A 23,891-nucleotide genomic window follows, 5' to 3' on the forward strand; every position below is an offset into this window, starting at 1 on the left:
ATTTCTAAGTCAGGATGGTGTATAGCTTGGGTGGGAACTTTAGATGGTCATGTTCCCATGTGCCTACTACCTTTGTCCTCTAGATGGTAGTGGTTGTGGGTTTGGAAAGTGTTGCCTAAGGAAGCTTGGTGATTTCCTGCGGTGCATCTTGTAGATGGTACACATGGCTGCCACTGTGCATCAATCATGGAGGGAGTGAATGTTTTTGTGGAAAGGGTGCCAATTAAGTGGACTGCTTTGTCCTGCATGGTGCCAAGCTTCTTGGGTGCTGTTGGAGCTGCACTCATGCAGGCAAGTGGAGAGTATTCCATCACACTCCTGACTTGTGCCTTGTAGATGGTGAACAGGCATTGGGAGTCAGTTGGTGAGTTACATGCAGCAGGAATCCTAGCCTCTGAGCTGCTCCTATAGCCACAATATTTATATGGCTAGTCCAGTTCAGTTTCTGGTCAATGGTAATCCCCAGGATGTTGGTAGTTGGGGTTTCAGTGATGGTAATACCAATAAATGTCAATGGGTGATGGATTATCTTCTCGTTTGTTGGAGATGATCATAACCTGCAAATGTTTGATATGAATATTACTTGCCACTTGTCAGTCCAAGCTGTCCAGATCTTGTTGCAGTTGAATACACCTTAATATCTGAGGTATTGTGAATGGTGCTGAATATTGTACAGTTATCAGCAAACATCCCCCCCCCCCACCCATTTCTGCCCTTATGATGGAAGGAAGGTCTTTGATGAAGCAGCCGAAGATGGTTGGGCCTCAGACGTGAACCCAATGAACTCCTGCAGTGATGTCCAGGAATCATAGAAAATAGGAGCAGGAGTAGGCCATTTGGCCCTTGGAGCCTGCTCCACCATTCAACATGATCATGGCTGTTCCTCTATCTCAAAGCCATATTCACATGCTCTCCCCATATTCATTGACATCTTTAGAGCCTAGAAATCTATTTCCTCCTTAAATATTTTCAGTAACTTGGACAGTCTTCTGCAGTAATATAGCCTACAAGGCTTTCTACTAGTGGTAAGGAAGGTGGCAGACACCCCTCCAGCACAGAGACAAATTGAGCTATTTAAGTAGCCAATTAACAACCTCATCCTGTCACTACTGGTATTTTACTATTGGTAGTTGGGCCCTCTGTCACCTAGAAGACATGTGGTAAGGAGGTGGGAGTCCTCCTCATCTGGCACTCCGTGGCCCATGGAAGGGTTGCTAAGGTGGCAATGATTGCAACATCTCCCTGCCCTAAATAACTCTCCACCCTCTCAATGGGGCCTGCTAGACTGGCACCAGCAAACCCAGACCTCCATTTACCTTGTGACGAGGGTGGCGCCCAATGCTGCATCCTCTCAGCTGGATGCAGTCCCAACAGTGGCCACTGGGGCAGGCTCGAGAGGCTAGATGGCCTACTCCTGCTCCTATTTCTTATGTTCACTGGAGGTGCTGCTGAAGTGTTTGGCAATCACTTGAGAGGTGGGCATTTGTTCTTTAAAGGGACGGCAGTCACAGAGGGAAATATTTCATTGCTGGATGGGCCTAAAATGTGTCCAGGCATCCCCCAAGTGTCTGTTGAGGAGATTCCTCTCAGCATTCGGGCCTGTTGTTACAGTTCCCACCACTCTGACTAAGTGGCAAACAGTTTAGTTCCATCTCAAACTCTTGTCAGAGAGAGGTAGGCAGTGACTAGGAACAGGGTTTATAATGCTTACCTTAGACAATGGCTTCAGACTTCTCAATATTTAACTGGAAGAAATATTTTCTCCTGCAGTACGAGATGTCAGACAATCAGTCTAATTATTTACAGACTGTGGAGCTAATTGTGAGCCCCACAATGTATGGGCATCTAGCACCCGCTGCACCCCCCCCCCCCCAGACCGATTGGGTGCCCTCTCCCCCGATCCGATCGCAACTGCAGAGCAGCAGCGACGCCACCTTCCCCTCCGATCCAATCCTGTTGCAGAATGTGCAGCAGGGCCCCCTCCCCCCCCCCCCACCCACCCACCCAAAATCAGGCTACTCCGCCCCTTGGCACTGCCTGGTGGGCATTGCCCAGCTGCCAGGCTAGCAGTGCAAAGCTGCCAGGGTGGCAGTGCCAAGGTGCCAGGCTGGCATTGTCCATGTGGGCACTCCTCCATGCCCTCCGTTGGGGGCCTCAATGGTTCCACTGGCGTGGCTAACAGGACTGTTCCCCGTTTATGGGGAGCAGGTGTTTTCCTCGCTGGAGAGAATCTCTCCCGGCGAGGCTATAAAGGCAAGCAAGCCCGGACGACTGAGCGCCGGGCTCATTTACATGAGGATGTAAATCCTCATTTAAACACATTTGAATAAATTACTTAGCCTCTTACCCATTTTCGGCAAGCGGCCGACCTCGCCAGAAATCCAGCTCTCATAAAATCGCCAGAGCTGAGAAATTGGGCGTAATCCTGATTTCTTGGCTCTCGCCCGATTTTACCCACTCGCTCCGCCCATCAATGGGCAGGTTGAGCCGGTAACATTCCACCCCAAGAGTTCAGTAGATAATTTAGATTGACCGCTCAGTAGTGTGGAAGGTGTGCCTTTTTGTTTTGAAGTTAAATTGAGTCTACATTTTCTCCCTGTAGCACGTAAAAAATTCCATGACTCTCATTCGAAGAAGAGTATTGGATTCCTGTGCCCCTGGTGACTTTTATCTCTCAACCAACACCATAAATATAGTCATTCCACTCTTGCTTTTTGTGGGGCCTTACTGTGTGCAGTTGACTGCTGTGTTTCCTGAATTATAGCAATGACAATAGTTCAAAAATATTGCATTGACTATAAAATGGTTTCAGATGTTGTGAAAAGTACCATCTAAATGCGTGCACTTTTTTTCTTGAGCATGGAATACTCACTTTTTTATGATTTACCCGTCGCTATTTGGCATTTTCAAGCTGGAACATAAACCTTAAATTATAATCTTAAACTTTCCTTCAGGCTGCTTTGTGCATTAAGATGAATGCGATCATCATATTGTTCCTCTGTAGATCTCCAGACGTCTGCAACATGATGCAGAATGCTACATTCAGCAATCCTTTGGCTTACCGCACAGCTAAAACAATCCTGCAACAGAAGGCTGCCTCTTGCAAGGGTCATTTGGAGAGTCGTGGTACTTCTAAAGTGTGTGTAAGAATGAGTTTATAGCTGAAAACTTTCCAGTATTTTAGTGCTGAGGGAATTAAAAAATTTATAAGCAAGGGTGGGTTTTTAAGGTTAATATTTCATCTTGGAAAGGCTCCAACATACTTAGTGAATTATCCAGTTTCAAATGTTAAATTAAACGATTCAATATACAACAACTTTGATTTCAACACTTCAAGAAATAGACTTAAAAATAAATTAGAATCATGGAATCCCTATAGTGCAGAAAAAGGCCCTTCTGGCCCATTGAGTCCGCACCGACTCTCTGACAGTATCTAACCGAGGCCCACTCCCCTGACTTATCCCCTTCACCCTGTGCGTTTACCCCACTAATCCTCCTAACCTACACACCTTGGGACACCTAAGGGACAATTTAGCATGGCCAATCCACTTAACCTGCACATCTTTGGACTGTGGGAGGAAATCGGAGCACCCGGAGGAAACACATGCAGACACAGGGAGAATATGCAAATTCCACACAGTCACCCATGGCCAGAATTAGTTGTCAGAATAACACTGTAATATTGCAGCCCTGTAAGGAAATATTTTCCCAATAGCTTTTAGTTTTTCATAGGAGTATTTTTTTCTGCTGTTGATTTTAGAGGTACATTGGGGCGGCACAGTGGTTAGCATTGCTGCCTCACAGTGCCAAGGACCCAGGTTTAATTCTGGCCTTGGCTAACACTGGAAATTTTGGGGGACAACGGAAAAGCTGTAATGGCCTTCCACATGAACAGTTCTGAGGAGTTAACAAAAGAAGAAGAGCAATGTCATCGCTCATTAGTGACTTGTGATAGGAGGGAAGTGTCTTATGAAATATTAACAGGAAATATCTTTAAAGCTTTAGTTCCTCCATTTAAAAAAAACTGTACTGTTAAAGTAATGGATTTGCTAATAATTACCAATATCATTACAACCGTAAGAATTAAATAACAACTTTATGTCAGAATAATTAGCTTTGACTGACAATGCTTCGTTCCTCTGATAACTTTACAAAGTTCACTTTGAAGCCAGGAACCTGAAATTCTGTACTCTTGAAATATATTTAAAATTTTAGAAAAACTGAAAGCAAACAAAAAACAAGCTATCACTGTGTAAAATATTTTACGATACAATTAATAATCATATTAAACAGCCATACTGACCAGTAGCTGAAAAATAATTTCAGAATGAAGAGGATTTAGCTTCAGAAAATGTATTTTTGTTCTTTCTGATCAGTATGTACAGTTCATAAATTGCTCTAAATTACAGTGAAATAAATACTTCATTAATTATTTTCTTGTTTCTCCTCTGTATTTTCTAATCTTTTATTCCCTCCTATCCAAAATATATAACTCTTGCTGCACTATAATTGTGCAGTTGTATCATCTGTTCAAATATTTGCCAAAGCACCCACCCTTTATATGTGAACATAGTGAAAGAAGAAGTATTGAAGCCTGCAGGACATCTCATCCAAACCTGGCATTGTCCTCAATGACATGAAGGCACTTTCAGACAAGGATTACTGGATGGTAGCCAACAGCAGGCGGCCTGTCTGTGTTTCACCCCTCCCCTCCCACTCCATTCATTCAAGGAGAAGTCCTACTCCTTAGATCCAATTTACAGAGGTGCTGTCTCCTCCTACAATTCTCTTTTTCACCCGGAATTCAATCTGGCACTCACTTCCCATCAAAACAGATTCAAGCTGCGAGTCTTCTTCCACCGCTGTTTAAGATGGTACTGGTCTCATCACGCCCCAAATCAATCTGCCACCCCTTCCTCTCTCAACCTCCGCAAATCATAAATGGCAGCTTGGCTCAGCTGACAAGACTCCTGTCTCTGGTGTGATATTGTCAGAGCTTTTGGATGAGACAGTAAACATCCAGGTGGATATAAAAGATCCCATGATTCTACTCAAAGAAGAATGAGGAATTTTTCTGGTATCTTGGACATTGTTATCCCTCAACAATCACTGCCAAAAATAAATGATCTGATCATTCGCTCATTTGCTATTAGTGTGACATTGCTGTGTGAAATTAGTTGCCATTTGCCTACATAGCAACAAAACTGATTCTCTAGTTATAAAGCGGAAACCTCATGAATTTCATTCATTCAAGCATAATTTTCTCAAGCTGATTTTGTCCAGTTTATGATACTTTTGTTACTGGGAGAGAAAGAAGGTTAAATATGCTGTGGAAAGATATATAGGAATGGGGATGGACAATTTAACAACTCACTGGAGGAGGAGGCTCCACAAATATCCTAATACAGATTCGACCAGTAAATTGGGCCATAAACCCGGTGTCTGTAACACAAGGTGGACAAACTGTGCAGTTAGAACTAGAACAGTCGAGGGAATTTGGGTTAAATCTATGGGAGGGAATTTAGTGAAAACCGGACCCCTACCCCGATCCCTTCCCTATACTCAAGTGACAAATCCTAAAAGGAAATAATTATGGCCAGTCATGCTGAATGGGAGGACCTCTGGGATTGGGGTTCAAATGTCCAAATCCACCCATGGGTCCGCATGCTGTCACAACTGGCCGTAATAGGAATCCTACTTATGGCAGTGTAACCATCCTCATATTTAAGTTCGCCCGACGGGTAGAGGAAGTTAAACGTAAATGCAGGATCTACAGGCTGCAGTAAAAGTTTTTCATCGAGCAGGAAAAGTAAATACAGTCCGCGCAACAGACCACTCCAAATGCCTGCGCGAGATTGAAGATTTAAAAGCACAACTAGCCATAAAAAGGGGTGTAATGTGTGCATACACGACTGAAACAGGGGATAGTGACCCAGGGGTAGAGTGGGGGGATTTAGAAGAGGATGCCTGCCATTATGCAACAGCTAGCGTCACTGTCGACAGGGGACCCCCACCTCCCTTCCTGGTAGTGGAACCAATGGTACCACATAATCCGGCCCCCACCTGGGGAAACTCAGTCTCAGATCCTAGTCCTTTTACCATCCCAATAAGCCCAGTCACTAATCTGGTTCCTGTACCAATGAATCCGGTCACCACCCAACGACAGGACGGACAGAACCACAATGTGACTTATGTAACTCCATACACCATGACACAGCTCACTGACATAGCTAAAGTGATTGGAGTATTTGAACCCTCCGGGGATCCACATGCTCTCTTTGACCAGGTCACCCAATATTGTGTTTTAAACGGCCTAGACGAGGCAGAAGAGGTTAAACTTATTTTGTTATGTTTAAGTCCTGCCATCCATTCCGCCCTACCCGAACCCCAGAACGTGGCCAGGGGAACCCTACAAGAATGAAGGCAGCCGTTCTGGCTGCCATAGGCTACAATAGGGATGACCCAGTACAAGGCTTAAACAACTGCCAACAAAAGAGAGGGGAGCACCCGACAGCCTATGCTGGCCGACTATGGAACCAATTTGTTGTGGTTTTCGGCCAATTAAATCGAGTCCAATTAAATGCACACCACCGGCCCACATGGATCCGGACCCTGATAGCACACGCCACTGAGGGGAGTCGGAAAGCCTGTGAGAATTTTGATCCCAATGATAATTCATACACAGAAGCCTGGGCCATCCGCAAAATGACTCGTGCGTGGGAACGGGAGGTCAGACAAACAGGCACCCCCAAGCCCACAAAACACGGAAAGATGAACCCAATCCACACAGACCCAGCCCCAGTTTGGCGTAACGAAGGGGAAGGTGGAAACAGGGGGCAGGGAAACTCAGGGCACCCACCCCCATATACCCCTGCCAATCATCAATACACAAAACCGCAGCCCCGCGCAGAACCCCGATATATCCCCAACCCCAGGTACAGGGAACAAGACAAAGCCATTTCCAGATATCCACCCCCACAAGTGCAGTGTTACAACTGTGGCCAGATCGGCCATTTTGCCAGGGAATGTAGAGCCCTGCCCAGCCAGACCCCATGACCGCCCCAACGATTTCACAGCGGAGAACCCCGACCTATGGCATTAGAAGGACCTGCCAGACAATGCATCACAACCCCGGTGGATGCCTCCGTCACCCCTTTCAGCCTCTACCCCCAATTAGACTCTGGACTGGAAGCATGACTGTGTCAGACCTCCCCAACTTGGGTTTGCAACACTGAATGGGATAGTGTAGGGAGACCCCTTGTAAAAGGCAAAGTGGGAGGCCGCCCCATCGAGTTCCTATGGGACACAGGGGGATCGCGTACCACTCTTAACACATCCCGTGACCTCAGCTGCACTTGGCCTATCAGGAAAACAATAATGTTAAGTGGCTTTACGGGACATTTACAGGAAGGCTTGGAAACAGACCCATTAGAATTTCAACTGGGTAATCTAATATGTCATCACGCAGCTATCTTGGTTAAACTTCACCCAATGGCAGAGCACATTCTAGGGTCCGATCTGATGAGGAAATGCAACCTATCGTTTGACCCCACTAACTGTTGCATTTGACAAATGCCAACCAACTGTCAATCCCCAGTCGAGGTGGCCACCAGCAGATACGTAGACCGAATATCTACTTTTGGAGAATTGCGGATCAGGCCCACAGAAATGACGGAAGACCCTGAAGCACAGGGTATATTAGCCAAACACACACAGGCATTCGCCAGTCACAAGCATGACTGCGGCCGAATAACAGGGGAGGTAATCATAGAAGGTCCTGACCCTAAACCCCAAAGACAGTACGGCTTCCCTAAGCAAGCTGAAGGGGAAGTGGCCAAGGTGATTAGCAGTTTATTAAAACAAGGAGTTGCTTCCACTAACAACTCCCCCATATGGCCGGTAAGGAAACCGGACGGTTCCTGGAGACTCACAATCGATTATTGAGCCCTAAATCAGACTACCCCCATCACAGCCCCCACAGTGGCGACTAGCCCAGAAGCCATGATGAAACAAGCCCCACACGCAAAACTTTTCACTGTGTTGGACATCAGTAATGGCTTCTGGTCCTTTCCCTTAGATCACCACTGTCAATACAAATTTGCCTTCACTTTCTGGGGACAACAGTACACCTGGACGTGTTTACCACAAGGTTTTCATAACTCCCCCTCCATATTTCACCAGCGCTTAGCAAAAGGCTTGGAGGGATTCTCCAAACCAGAATGTTTGGTACAATACGTTGATGATCTCCTCTTACAGACTGAAACAACAGGGGAACATCTTAAGTTATTGGATGAACTGCTGAACCTCCTCACTACATTAGGGTTAAAGGTAAATCCCAAGAAAACCCAGATCATGAGACGACAGGTCTCTTACTTGGGTACAATAGTGACTGAGGGAAAGCATGAGATAGAAAGGAAGCGAATTGAATCTGTAACACGCCTTCCCTTACCAAAGGACGTGAGCTCCCTGCACTCCTTTCTGGGCTTAGTGGGATACTGTCGCAACCACATAGACGGTTTCGCCACTAAAGCCGCTTTCCTGTCCGAACTTTTATGGAAAAACACCCCGTGGGTCTGGACTGTGTGACACACACAAGCAGTCTCAGACCTCAAACAATCCCTTGCACAAGCCCCTGCCTTACAGGTACCCAACCCTGAACTCCCCTTTGCCCTTGAAGTAGCGGCCACTGACAGCACACTAGCTGCCGTGCTCCTCCAAGAACGGCACGGACGACTCGGCCCAATTGCTTACGCTCCCCACATACTAACTCCGGTTGAACGAAGTTTTTCGGTGTGCGAAACCCACTTATTATCAGTTTTCTGGGCAGTGCACCGCTTTAACTACATAGTCAGCTTGAACCCCCTCACTATACTTACAAACCACACCCCCAGACAACTACTGCTGAACGGCCGAATTAAAGATGGGACGATTAGTCAAAACCGTATTGCACGGTGGACACTCATGTTACAGGGTCGAGACATTGCGGTCAAACACACCCAGGTCCCCACATTCCTGGCAGACAACCTAACCTGCAGCGGGGAGTCCCATGAATGCCAGGTTCCGGCAATAAAAGACCCCAAGGGGCCATTTTTGCCAAAACAAAAGTGGGGAGGAGCCAGGGGAATCAGCCAAACCCAGGCTCAGGACAGTTAAAAAATTTTTGTAGATGGGTCATCTATGGTGGAAGAGGGAAACAGGAGGACAGGATGTGGGATATACGTGGAAGACCAAGAAGGCAAGCCCCTGAGGGAGATAGCCTTAAAACTTCCAGCACACATGAGTGCACAAGCTGCAGAACAGGCAGCGATAGCATACGTAGTCAGCCATCCTGACCTGTTCCCCACACCCGCGGACATACACTCCGATAGTATGTATGTCTGCAACAGTTTAACAGACTTCATGCCCCTATGGGAAGCAAGGGGATTCATATCTGCAGATGGGAAACCTCTACCATCAGCCCCACTGTTAAGATTTATTTTCCAGGCTGCCCAAGACCGGGAGTATTGCATAATTAAAGTAAAGGCCCACCACCGCACCTCCCCACTTGGGAACATAAGGGCGGATGAATTAGCCAAACAGGGTGCTAGAGAGGGGAAATTTTGGCAACCAATAGTTACAGAGCGAATTGAAGCTGTGACTGTTAGCCAGACCAAGGTTGAAGACCTAAAACAAGCCCAGAGCAGTGACCAGGACCTGAAACAAATTCAGGAAGGGGCAAACCCCGCCTCCTTTGGAAAATGGCGAGACGCAATATCGGTACAGGATGGGCTTGTCCTTAAGGACGGCCTATATGTGGTCCCAACCAGGGACCGTAACCAAATCATTTTCCAAAACCATGATGTCCAGGGCCATCAAGGGGCAGGAACCACAAGTGAGCGAATCAAAGGATTGTCTTGGTGGCCAAACCTAGAACAGGATGTGCGGCATTACGTCGATAATTGTATCATCTGTGCACAGAACAATCCTGATAAATATGCCCACAAAGGGGAACTGAGGCATACTCGCCCTGTGGAAGGTCCCTGGACAAATCTCCAGATTGACTACATTGGTCCCCTACCGCCCGGAGTGGGAGGTTACAAATACATCCTGGTCATCGTAGACACTTTTAGTAAATGGGTGGAAGCTTTTCCAACCCGCACTAACACAGCCAAGGTCACGGCTGACATCCTAGTGCAGTATATATTCACAAGGTGGGGCCTTCCCCGCAGCATCAACTCGCACCAGGGCACTCACTTCACTGCCCAGGTAATGCAACGCGTAATGGAATTGTTCGGGATAAAGCAACAATTCCACATTGCTTACCACCCCCAATCTAGCGGTGTAGTAGAGAGGATGAACCGTACCCTCAAAGATATGATCCGTGAGACCGTTCAGCAGAACAATCACTCCTGGAACAAAGTCCTTCCCTTCATATTAATGATTGTGTGCAATTCCGTATCTAGTTCCACCAGATTCACCCCCCTTGTCCTCATGACCGGGCGACCTATGCGAGGAATTGAACCTTTACTCAGGCTGGATCTGTCCGGGCCCGAAGTCACGGCCCTCACCTACGAAAATGCTGTGAGAGCCATCCTAGAAAACATACAGGCCGCACAACAGGCTGCAGCCGTTAACATAGGCAAACGGAAGCAGCAAAGTAAGACCTATTTTGATGGTAAGGTAAAACCCATCGAATATGAGATTGGGCAACAGATAATGCTCAGAGTCTTCCAGCCTAGAATGTTCTTGTCCCCCAAATATGCTGGACCATATCCAGTGGTAGAACAGCACATGCAACCTCGGTCCCCGCCCCAATTTACAGGGCTTCAGGAATAAAACCCCGGCCCAGGGGACCCCGGCGGAAAGGATGGGGAACCCGCAAACCTTACCCCCTATGGTGCCCCTGGTACCGGGACTCCCAGAACCGTTTGACCCGGCGCTCACTACCAGAGGTGGTAATGCAGTGGGTACCTGGCAGCCAAAGCCCGCCCACATAGGTTCCCTCCACTAGGAAAGAATCAGGACATCACAGTCCAGTTTGTAAATAGCTTTATCCGTCCACTCCACGCATCACTCAATTGAAAAGGGTTTTTTATCTGCCCACATTATACTGCGTCATAATCTTCCGACACACCACAGTTTGGTTGTGGGATGAAGAATCTATTGTTAGACTGTGCCACAGTCTTTCAACAACAAGGACACATGCCACATACCCAACATTTTATTTTCACGCTCTGCAAACTCCTTACCCCACTCAACCCCATCAACACTGATTGCCGACCAACCCTTCGCATGACACTATTGGGCCTTTATTATTCCTTTACTTATTTCTTTGTTTTTTTTAAAAAAGAGGAGTCATACAACATTCTAGTAAAGAGAAGGAAAAGAGAATCAGGTATTAATAAGAATTAACAGGTGCTACCTTGATCTTCCCCAGAATGAACTACATACTTCCCTGTTATCTGGGACTCCTTGTCTCAGACCGAACCACAGACACCACACCAACCAAAGACCAGAAGATCAGCCTACGATACCCCGGATATATGTGGTTCACCCCACGCCCGATGGAAGTACACTCGTCAGAGGTCAACCTTTTGGCACCCCTTAGAAACTTTCTGGAAGGGGACTACAGAACAATACCTAAAGAACGTAAACTCTTGCAGAATAAAAGACTTGATTTAGATGCAGCAAAAGCAAGACTGAAGAAGGCAAAGGTCTCAGAGGCCCGTTCAGCAGCAGAACAGGAAATGCGAATTACAAAAAGTGAATTTGATCGCCAGGCAGAGATTATAAGACTTTTGCTTGAAGGAATTAACAATACACATGCTCATCACCTTCGTCGCCTGCATGACTATGTTGATGCCCAGTTGACCTACTATGCTCAGTGTTACCAGTATATGGTTAATTTACAGAAGCAACTTGGAAGTTTTCCAATCACGTTTTCTTCCAACAACAATCAGACTGCTCCGGCTTCCCTATCGTCCTAACTTGGACTCGGCAAGGGCCATCCAACATCAGGAGAGGCTCCACAATCAAGAGCCTTGATACTCTCCCATCTGTATTTAATATGTATAGTCACTTGTCATTTTGTACTGTTTCTTGCTTTGTTTTGTATATACCCAATTGATGTATTGTTTCTTATTGTTTTTTAAAATTATTTTACTTCATTTAAATTTGTTGGTACTATTGTGGGTTAGGGATGATACTGTCAACCCCAGATTCGGGCTACTTGCTTGTTGAGATGGTTTGGTGAGAATTGTGTGATCCGGTTCGTTGACGCTCATTGGATCAAGAGGAGGGAATGTGGTGATATAAAAAGGGCCTAGTTTTAAGGCTGATAAAATTGGAAATCCTAAATTAAAGAATTGGACATATTAAAATCAAACACAGTCAAATCTCAGGCAGGCCAATTGTACAAATACACAAACGTGTCTGCACCTGACCCATCAACCACCCATCAAACGTCGTTACTGATACTTAGCAGGAGATCACCTCATTGAAATGCACCGGCCTATTGTTAGAAGCCCAGATCGGGCCAGACTTTCTGTCACCAAGAATTCCTGTAGATACCTTATCTGATAACAAGTTCAACAGCATGGAGATGAGACACCTGGGGGCGGACCCTAGTGTCCTGTCAGGCAGACATCAAGAAACCCACTGGGTATTGGAACCCCCTCCTGGAACCTCATTGGCCAGAAGCCAGAGAAAATTCTGGAAAGGCAAGCAGGCTGGGGGATAATGGGACACACTTTGAGAGACCAGCAGCGAAGACTCGACAAAGGAGGCGGCCTTAACCATTCGGAAGACTGACCGAAGAAGGAAGGGAGGAAGAAGCTGCCATCGAGACTCACCTTCGTGACGACGGACCAGGGGGACTCAGAGAATCGGACCTGCAGTTCAACCAAACCATCTTTATGGGTAGTATACTTGAATCTGCTGGGGTATCCTCTTGTTTTTTATGTGGGTAATTTAAGGGCTAATAGTGTTATTATTAATAAACTTGTTGAACCTTTACTTGTGTTTGTCCTTTGTCCATCTTCCAAATAAGGACACCGGGGTAAAACCTTGGAGTAAGTAAACTGGTTGAAAGTATCTGAGAATTAACAGGTACAACAACCACCACCTGCAAGTTCCCTTCCAAGCCACTCACCATCCTGACTTGTAAATATATCGCAGTTAACACTTCAAGTCCATATGCCCTATCTACAGAACTGATGGAGCTGCTATTGGTTGCCTGTACTGACACTGGCTCTAAATAGCAGCTACACAAATGGAGCACCAAGGAAGAGAGAGGACTCCTAGATTTACAAATGCATGCTGGAGGCATCGGTGGTGAAGCTTAGAAGGAAAGAGCTCATCTTTCCACAGGCCACCACGAAGCCCTTAAAGCAAACCCACATGTGGCCAAGGAAGCCATTGTCCAATGACTAGCTCAGAGGCCCAGGCAACAATGTCACAATAAGTTCAGTAACCTCACATGGATGGCCAAGTTTATTAAATGCATCTGCCCATGACATACCTTATTCATTGCACCACCAACCTCTCACTGCTCAATTCAACACCTCCCCTTACTCACCAATTAGCATTCCCTAGCACGTAGGAGTCAATCCTAGCAATTAGATACTCTAGCACACCCTCATATCATTCCAATAATGCCAGCTTTACACCACTGCTGACAGATAACTCTAGCTATTCAGCTGTGGCAGGCACATCACCCAAACAAAGTACACCAGAATTACTAACATTCAGCCTTGGATCTTCAGGTAAGCGTTCTCCAAGGCGGCCTTCACGACACACGACAGCGCAGAGTCGCTGAGCAGAAACTGATAGCCAAGTTCCGCACACATGAGGACGGCCTAAACCGGGATGTTGGATTTATGTCACATTATCAGTAACCCCCACAGCTTTCCCCCTGATCTTGCAGAATCTCACTAGCTGTTCTGTCTGGAGACAATACACATCTCTTTAACCTGTGTTGAATGCTCCCTCCACCCACATTGTACCTTTAAGACCTGGCTGGCTGGAGAGTTTCGCATTCTAATTAATATTCTGTAACTTGATTTCTGTGTCTGTGCACTGTTTGAGAGCAGATATCCACTCCATCTGACGAAGGAGCAGTGCTCCGAAAGCTTATGGTATTTGCTACCAAATAAACCTGTTGGACTTTAACCTGGTGTTGTGGGACTTCTTACTGTGCTTACCCCAGTCCAACGCCGGCATCTCCACATCATGACTGTTCAACAACAGCAGCTACAGAAGGAAGAGAGAGAGCAACAAAATCGAGGTGATGGAGAGGCCCATCACTTGAGTTGATGCTCGCAGTTAGCAACTCAGATACTGGCACTGCATGTACATTAGGGGCTAGGATAGAGTTGGGATCAGCAGCTGGTGGGTCACCAGGTATGAGCAGGATTCAGCCAGCCAGAGAGTAAGGATAGTTTATGTGTTAGCTCACTGAGAGTGAGGTCGCAGATAGATTCTGCTACAGGGGACTCAGATGAGGAGTTCAATGGGCAGCCAATAGGAGAATGCTGATGAACATGCATGTTGAAATATTGATTGCATTGACTGACCTACCACAGAGCCTTTTACACTATCAAGGTGGATGGAGAAGTCCAGTTCTCACTTAATCATAGAATCATCGAATCCCTACAGTACAGAAGAAGGTCATTCAGCCCATTGAGACTGCATCAACAACAATCCAACCCAGGCACTATTCCCATAAGCCCACCTATTTACCCTGCTAATCCCCCTGACACTAAGGAGCAATTTAGCATGGCCAATGCACCTTACCTGAACATCTTGAACTGTGGGAGGAAGCCAGAGCACCCGGAGGAAACCCATGCAGAACGTGCAAACTCCACTCAGGCAGTGACCTGAGTCTGGAATTGAACCCGGGTCCCTGGCACTGTGAGACAGCAGTGCGAATCACTGTGCCACCTTGCTGCCAATAGGGAGCATTGCACTGAATGCCCCACTCTGCAGCCTCTGCTCCTTCTCTCTGTCATGCTACAGGACTAGAGGGATGGAAACTGTAGCCCCCATATCTTTTTTAATTTGTTCTTGGGATATGAGCTTGTTGCATCCTTTGTGTGGCTAGGTCACCAAGCCATCTGCCCTTCCTGTGGAGATGCAATTACATGTCCTGCCAAATCCACAACAACTCCCAAAGCACCCCACAAACTTTGCAGTAATAGACATTTATCTGAGGCATCTTGCCTGCAAATAACAAGCATTGGGGTGGGAGACTGTCCTATCTTGCAGCTGACTGCATATTCTTTGGTGAGTGACAAGTAATCTTAAATGGATCTGTTTGGTTCAAGTTTCAAATTTGTGCATCAAACTCAGTCATAATGGTTGATATAACAACGTCACAGTCTGGGAGGTTTCTGGTGCATGCATGTCATACCGTTGGGAGCACCCAGCATCAGTCAGGCAGGAAGTGGCCGGAACCACTGCACACCCCATTTGGAAGGCCTCTGCCCTCCCTAATGTCAGCTCCAACATTATGAAGTTGCATTTCAATAACTTGGTGTAGGTTATATTGTTAAAAAATTCTTAGTCCTGTCCTCTTTTCTCTCCCAAACCTCACTCCCAATTCAGTAAAGAAAACAGGGTAATTTTCAATTCAGCAGGGGCAGGAATCCAATGGTAGCTGCCTCTGTACACTTTGCCTGCTTTATCATTCTACTGAAGTTAATGGGGAGGAATATCGTGCCAGATGTATAATAGATAGTTGTAATGTAGAATGCTGCCAGGTTTTCTCCCTGGCTGAAGTTTGCTAAAAGAACAACTTTGAAATTTTGCATTTTGCTACAATTCCAAACATTTGCAAACAAAAGTGATCACCCATGTTTGAAATTAAAATAAATCCACTGAATTTATATTCACGCCATGGTTGGCCTAAGCGTAGGAAGTGGGAATTTGGTACATTTTATTTCATAAACATTTCCTAGCATTTTCAAAATTTTTGAAAAAGCTGAAAGCCAAGTTTGAGATCCTAATATTTTTTGGTGCATTGTGACATAGTTGAAGACGATAATAGTTCTTACAACATACCCATCAATAAGTAGTTGGTATGTTGCAATTAATTCAAAAAATGTAACTATGCTGGACCATGTGGAAGGGGAGAATGTATCCTTAGTTTCTCAAAATCTCATATCAGTCCTTCGTATGCAGGTTGTATGTGTGCGACACAGAAGAAACACGTGGCTGATGAGAAGCTAATTCACCTCCCTGACCAAAAAAGTTAACATAGCATTTGGTTATTTACCATTAGGTTATTTTTGTACTACTTTAATACAAATAATTTGGATTGGACAAGTGAAAACTAATTTTCTGTTACCTAGCTTTCATATTCTACTCTGCATGCTTCAATTATAAGCAAAGTTTGTGGAATGACTAATTTGATTGTACTTAAATATTCTCATTCATGAATAATTGAAGCATTAATTTTCTTTGGGATCCTGCACCCAAAAAGTATTCTACGTGTCAAAGCCATGATACATCCAATTATATTTCTGATGAAATTGCAGCAACCCTTTTTGCCAATTCAATTCAGAACTTAGGAAAAAAATAAAGCACAGATTTCTTTTGCTGCAGTCCTACTCCAATGTTCTCTGTTATGAATTATAAGAAGTCTCACAACACCAGGTTAAAGTCCAACAGGTTTATTTGGTAGCAAAAGCCACTAGCTTTTGGAGCACTGCTCCTTCGTCAGGTAAGTGGGAGTTCTGTACCAACAGAACTCCCACTTACCAGACGAAGGAGCAGCGCTCCGAAAGCTAGTGGCTTTTGCTACCAAATAAACCTGTTGGACTTTAACCTGGTGTTGTGAGACTTCTTACTGTGTTTACTGTGTTTACCCCAGTCCAATGCCGGCATCTCCACATCATGAATTGTAAGACACAGGTTTTCCCATTTACTACTTATGTTGGAGTTGGTAAAAACTAACCTTTATTTGGTTTATTCTGCACAATTAAAAGCTTATTTATTAATGTCACAAGTAGGCTTACATCAAAACTGCAATGAAGTTACTGTGAAGATCCCCTAGTCGCCACACTCTGGCACCTGTTTGGATAGACTGAAGAAGAATTCAGTGGCTACTGCACCTAATTAGCACATCTTTCGGGCTGTGGGAGAAAACTGGAGCACTCAGGGGAAACCCACACAAACATGTGGAAAACGTGCAAATGTAGACATTGACCCATGCCGGCAATCGAACCTGGATCCCTGGTACTATGAGGCAGTGTTAACCACTGTGCCACCATGCTGCCCATATAGCGCAAAGAATTCAGAGATGAGCCTCAAACCTTCTAGTGGCTGGTTTAAGAATGGGCTTGGCGGAGGCCTAAGAGCAGGCTGCATGCAAATCCTTTTGGTCAGACAAGCTTTACATTATGGAGAGGCTTCAATAAGAGGGGAGAATATAAAGAAAAGAGGAAGAGGTTCTTTGGAAATATTGAGCAGCCTGAGATCCCCTGTTCCAGAGTAAAATTTGACAGAGCTATTACCTGCTAAACTGAAAATTACCCCATTTTCTTTTCTTTTCATGGGAATAGTGTGAGGGTGGAGGGGGGTGGTGGGAGGAGGGGGAAGAGAGAACTAAGATTTTTTTTAAAAAATTGTACAACCAACATAAAGGCCAGAATTTTCTGGCCATTCACAGCCCATTACTGCACTAAGGAGAATTGAGAGTTTGGTGCTCAGCCAAATTTCCATTCACAGCAGCAGTACAGGAAAATCCCAGCCACGGGCGAGGTTGGAAAACCTGACCCAAAGTTATTGGCCAAAAAATTCAGCTCCATAACATTGCCTGATCTAGCACTAGGGAAGGTAGAGAGCTTCCAAATGGGGCATGCAGTGCTTTTAGCCACTGTCAGTATGACCTATGCAGCACAAGCTAGGAAGGGCACCCCCACTGTGCATGCACCAGACGCTTCCCAGACTGTGATGTTACTATTTCAGCCATTATGACTGATTTTGAAGCACAAATTCAAAGCTTGAACTATGTCACAATGTGCTAATGAATTTTGGGATCTCATAATCTAATTTGACCTAAATTTCTTGCCGCTTGGAAGAGTTTCTGAAGGTTGGGATCTCATTAAAAAGACACAGCAAGCATGTAGTTGTTTCGTTCTTGCAACATCCTTTCCATGTAGGGAATTGAAAGTTAAGTCACTTACACTGGACGAAACAAGCTTACAAAAAGTAGTAATAGTGCAGTGAACATGAAAACCTTTTAAACATTTAAGCCTTATTAACTAAGATTTTTGCTTCTATTATTGCAAGCTTTTTCATTAAGACTTACATGCAGTGGTAGGAAGATAAAGGAAATATCGATGTGACATTGAACCATTATGTGGTGCAATCCTGAGTTCTGTATATTGAATTTGTGTTAACAAATAACTATTTCTTTCTCGTAATCGTGTTCAATCTTTACTTTTGTAAAGCAAGAAATTGAGAGAATATTTATAATTATTTGAAACACGAAAGGTGAAAGTTCTCTTTGGATTAAAGATTGGAAAAACAATTTAATCGTAACTTCGAACTTTTCTGTGTGAGAGAACCCAGAGATTTCCTGTTTAAACTTCCAAAGTACGGCATTAGCTACCTAAAGGAAAACATTTACCATTGTGAAAATACATGTTTCACTTGTACATAGAAATAATGGACAGGATTGTCCTGGCTCCATAGAAACTTTTGCAGAGTCAGGACAATTCCAGAGACTTTTAAGAATAGCAGGAATAGTGTTCTCCTCATTTCTGACTGATACCATGAATGGGAGTTCTTTTTCTCTATATTAAATTTTGCATGAGTGAGAGGTCTCTTAGATTATTATATTTTTCATCTCCGTGTGGCTCCTGAGTTCTTCCCATAGAAGATGCTAGATTAGTGGCAATGGAGATGGCATGGGAAGTATGAGGTGACATGGGTGTGGCATTGGAATATGAGGATTAGACAGTCTAACAGCTTTTGAAACAACAGGGACAAAATTCCAGAGAACTGAGGTGGGCCTTCTGAACAACTGCCTTGGCACCTGCACACCCCCATGCCATGTCTGATCTGTTTCCGTGGTTGGTGGACCCAATTCGATTTTGCCCCTGTCCCTCCAGAGCTAAGATCACATGTGACGCGGTCCTTTAAATTGCGGTGGATTAGCTGATTCAGGATATTCCCTGGCTTGAGCTATCTGCCTCAATAATGAAAATCCAACCCAAAGTTGGAGGTGTCGGGAAAATAGGGCATCAGCACAGTTCCCCAACACATTCTCGCCACCAGGAGACTTTCCCGAGGTGGGCTGAGAAAAAGGTCACATGCCAACTCCACAGAGTTGGGCAACTAACTAGGGCAATTGCATCCCTGCTTAAAGGTCATTTTTGTGCAGGTTCCTTTAATTTCCCATTGTTGGAGTGGCACAGCCCCCCCTGTCAAGTGTGGAGTGTGTCAGCCTGTTGGAAGCCAGCTCCGGAGGCAGGCCACTTGACCATTGGAGCTAGAGGCTTCATGCCCCACTGACAGGGCCACAAGGATCAAAGGTTACAATCTTGTTACGAAAAACATAATAATCTAAGAGACCTCTCATTCATGCAGAACTTAATATAGAGAAAAAAAACTCCCATTCTATCAGTCAGAAATGAGAAGAGCATTTCCACATCTGGCCCCTCCGCTATTTTTAAAAGCCTCTGTAATTGTCCCGACTCTGCAAAAGTTTCCATGCAGCCAGGACAATCCAGCCTGTTATTTCTTTGTACAAATGAAACCTGTTTTTCCACAATGGTAACTGTTTTTCTTTGGGTAGCTAATGCTGTATTTTGGAAGTTTAAACAAGAAATCGCTGTTCCTACTCCTGAGGAACCCTGACTGGCTTGGGGCCACTTGGGGCCACTGACCTCTGCCTGTATCAACAGCTCTCCTGATGCAGCTCCTGGCTGCCCTTCACTGTGGGCCTTCTCATTGGACCTTCCGCTGTCCTTGTTTGGACAGGGCTTTGAGGTGGTTTCCTAACTAGCTGTCTCCAGGACATTCATGACTGATGCGTCCACACAGTCAATTCCAGGTAATCGACCTGGAGTTGAGCCAGAGGTCTGGATCGCATCTCAATGGAAAAATCCAGCCCAATATTTCAGAAAATTCAGCTTATGAGCAGAAGACTAATGACCTCAAGGGCTTCTTGTGTCCCAGTTTGACATCACTCATCCAGTTATTTTATGGACTTGAATACAACTATATTATTTCTGAATCTTTAAATTATTGGAAAGGAACACAAAGTGTTATCTTTATCTTTTTGGGTTTCATGTAATCATCAGTTTAGAGTTGTTTCTGAATGGAACCTTTTGAGAAAGGTTTACTGTATATTTTCTTTTTTCCTGAGCCAGTGATTTTCTTTTACTACTGTGCATTGTACTTTTTTCCCCCTCTGCCTGCCTATTTTACAGCCATTTTGTTTAGGAGCTGTGGTAAACCACTGTTATCTGTAGTGGTTAACCACCGTAGTTAGTATTTCTCAGTACCTGTATATGTGGCACATCCCTGTCGGTTCCGCCCAAGTCTCCTCCCCTTGGTCCGGGTATAAAGGCGGCGGCTCCTCCCCCTTGCCTTCAGTTCAGACCAGATCACCGACAGGGATGGCTCCAAGTTCTTGCTAATAAAAGCCTATTTGTCTTGCTCACAACTAGTCTTTGACTCGATTGATAGTGCATCAATTTTATTAGCAAGTTTTTTTAAAGAATGGAGCAGTTACTAAAACCCGAAAGGCTGAATCTGGACCCGCAAGCTGCTGGAGCGTCAAACACGTTTGACCACTGGCTGCAATGCTTCGAGGATTACATCAAAGCCTCCGCTGCCATCAGTACAGATGCTGACAAACTACGGGTGCTCCGCGGCCGGGTAAGCGACGTAGTATATGCTACGATCCAAGACACGGAAAATTACACGACCGCTATCGATCTGTTAAAGGGCCTGTATAATAAACGGCCTAATGAAGTCTATGCGAGACACCTCCTCGCTATGCGCAGACGGCAGCCAGGTGAATCAGTCGACCAGTTCCTGCGCACGTTGCATCTGCTTGCCCGGGACTGTAACTGTAGATCTGTGACTGCCACCCAATATACAGACAACTTAATCCGGGATGCCTTTGTCACGGGCATCGGAACTACTTATATCCGGCAACAGCTGCTGGAACAGGGTGCGCTGGACTCAAAGAAAACGGTGCAACTGGCTGAATCCCTAGAAGTGACCTCACAATACCTCGAAGCCTACTCACCTGACCACGTGGACGCATCGTGGACACCGCGGCCATCGCTACCGGGAGGACCACAGCCCTACGCCGCCCCATGCCTCATCGGTGACCTGACCACTGCAGCAACCTCTGGAGACCGAAATGCTACTTCTGCGGCCTGGGTAAGCACCCCCGACAATGCTGCCCGGCGAGGGAGTCATTCTGCTCCGCGTGTGGGAAGAGGGGCACTACGCCAAGGCCTGCCGTACGTCTACCCCCAAATCCACGAGCGCCGAGTGTGAGCCACGGGGGCCGCCATCTTGGACGACTCCAGCCGCGTGCGACCTGTGGGAGCTGCCATCTTGGATGACATCATCGGCCGTCGGCGACCCACGGGGGCCACCATCTTGGACAACAACGGCTGCGAGTGACCAGCAGGGGATGCCATCTCCTACCTCATCAGCCCCCGACGGCTATCTGCAGGATTCAACGGTGGCATCGGTGACCCTGGACCAGATGAAGCCTCATCGTCTCACCGAGTCCATGATGGACATTGAGGTAAACGGGCACAGGGAGCATTGTTTGTTTGACAGTGGGAGTACAGAGAGCTTCATTCACCCTGATATGGTGCGCCAATACGCCTTTTTCGTGCGGCCCGTCAAGCAAATGATCTCCATGGCATTGCAATCCCGCTCCGTGAATGTCCTCGGCTGCTGCGTGGTGACCCTGAAGGTGCGGGGCACGGTATACGATAACTTCAGGCTCCTCGTGCTGCCACACCTCTGCACTTCTGTACTCCTGGGGCTAGACTTCATGACCCATCTGAAGAGTGTCACTATACAGTATAATGGGCCTTTTCACCCGCTCTCCGTCTGCAATCAGCAGCGTCTAAATTGCCCACCGTGCACCACCTGCAGTCTCTCGACTTGTTTGTGAATCTCACTCCCGACTGCAAGCCCATCGCCACCAAGAGCAGGCAGTATAGTGCTGGAGATAGGGCCTTTATCAGGTCCGAAGTCCAGCGGCTCCTCAGAGAAGGGATCATCGAAGCCAGTGCCAGCCCCTGGCGAGCACAAGTGGTAGTCGTTAAGTCCGGGGAGAAACACAGAATGGTCATTGACTACAGTCAGACCATTAACCGATATACGCAGCTGGATGCGTACCCCCTTCCCCGCATATCAGACATGGTCAATCACATTGCACAATATCGGGTGTTCTCCACCATTGACTTGAAGTCGGCGTACCACCAGCTCCCTATCCGCCCGGAGGATCACCAATATACGGCGTTCGAGGCGGATGGTCGCCTTTACCACTTCCTTAGGGTCCCCCTTGGCATCACCAAAGGGGTCTCGGTCTTCCAGCGCGAAATGTACTGAATGGTAGACCAGAACGGGCTGCGGGCTACCTTCCCGTACCTGGATAACGTCACCATCTGCGGCCATGACCAGCAGGACCACGATGCAAACCTTCACAGATTCCTGCACACGGCTAGTCTCCTTAACCTGACCTACAATAAGGAGAAGTGCGTGTTCAGTACACACTGCCTCGCCATCCTCGGGTACGTAGTGGAGAATGGGATCCTCAGCCCCGATCCCGACCGTATGCGTCCCCTCCTGGAATTTCCCCTCCCCACTAGCCTCAAAGCACTGAGAAGATGCCTGGGCTTCTTCTCGTACTATGCACAGTGGGTCCCCGACTATGCAGATAAAGCCTGTCCACTCATAAAATCCACCCTTTTTCCCTTGACTGCGGAGGCCCGGCTGGCCTTCGACCGCATTAAAGCTGACATCGCGAAGGCCACGATGCACGCTATAGACAAATCCATCCCGTTCCAGGTGGAGAACGATGCGTCTGATTTCGCCCTAGCCACCACCCTTAACCAGGCGGGCAGACCCGTGGCCTTCTTTTCACGAACCCTCCAAGGCCCCGAAACTCGACACTCCTCTGTCGAAAAGGAGGCCCAAGCCATAGTGGAAGCTGTGCGGTACTGGCGCCACTATTTAGCTGGTAAACGGTTCACCCTACACACGGACCAACAATCCGTTGCCTTCATGTTCAACAACACGCAGCAGGGCAAGATCAAGAACGACAAGATATTACGGTGGAGGATCGAACTCTCTACCTACAATTATGATAACTTGTGTCGGCCCTGGAAGTTCACCTGATGCCCTGTCCCGTGGAACATGCGCCAGTGCACAGGTGGACCGGTTACGGGCTCTCTACAACGACCTCTGCCACCCGGGGGTCACCAGGTTTTTCCACTTCATTAGAGCCCGAAACCTGCCCTACTCAGTTGAGGATGTCAGATCCATAACTCGGAACTGCCAGGTCTGCGCGGAATGCAAGCCACACTTCCACCGGCCAGACAGGGCACACCTCATAAAAGCCACCCGCCCCTTTGAACGCCTAAGCATCGACTTCAAAGGCCCCCTCCCCTCATCTGATCGCAACATATACTTCCTCAATGTCATTGACGAGTACTCACATTTCCCCTTTGCAATTCCCTGCCCAGATATGTCCTCGGCCACAGTCATTAGGGCCCTGCGCAGCCTCTTCGCTCTGTTTGGTTACCCCAGCTATATCCATAGCGACTGGGGATCCTCCTTCATGGGTGATGAACTGCGACGGTACCTGCTCTCCAAAGGCATAGCCTCAAGTAGGACTACTAGCTACAACCCCCGGGGTAATGGAC

General features: G+C 46.5%; 1 protein-coding gene and 1 long non-coding RNA gene across 2 annotated transcripts in view; both read left to right on the forward strand.

Annotated features, from left to right (window-relative positions):
- LOC144493714 (uncharacterized) overlaps nucleotides 1–4,434 on the forward strand; it is a 30,569-nt gene extending 26,135 nt beyond the window's left edge. The window contains exon 3 of the long non-coding RNA XR_013497781.1: nucleotides 3,005–4,434. This is a non-coding gene — a long non-coding RNA (uncharacterized LOC144493714). The remainder of the gene's footprint in view (nucleotides 1–3,004) is intronic.
- A 3,234-nt stretch (nucleotides 4,435–7,668) lies between these two features.
- The window catches only part of LOC144494003 (sodium-dependent lysophosphatidylcholine symporter 1-like), a 149,244-nt gene continuing 133,021 nt past the window's right edge, over nucleotides 7,669–23,891 (forward strand). The window contains exons 1-4 of the mRNA XM_078213577.1: nucleotides 7,669–7,899; nucleotides 8,257–8,567; nucleotides 10,443–10,659; nucleotides 20,803–21,189. Of these exons, the coding sequence (XP_078069703.1) occupies nucleotides 7,669–7,899; nucleotides 8,257–8,567; nucleotides 10,443–10,659; nucleotides 20,803–21,189 (1,146 nt within the window). The remainder of the gene's footprint in view (nucleotides 7,900–8,256; nucleotides 8,568–10,442; nucleotides 10,660–20,802; nucleotides 21,190–23,891) is intronic.

Source organism: Mustelus asterias, chromosome 5 (genome assembly GCF_964213995.1).
Source record: "Mustelus asterias chromosome 5, sMusAst1.hap1.1, whole genome shotgun sequence".
NCBI classification, from domain to species: domain Eukaryota; kingdom Metazoa; phylum Chordata; class Chondrichthyes; order Carcharhiniformes; family Triakidae; genus Mustelus; species Mustelus asterias.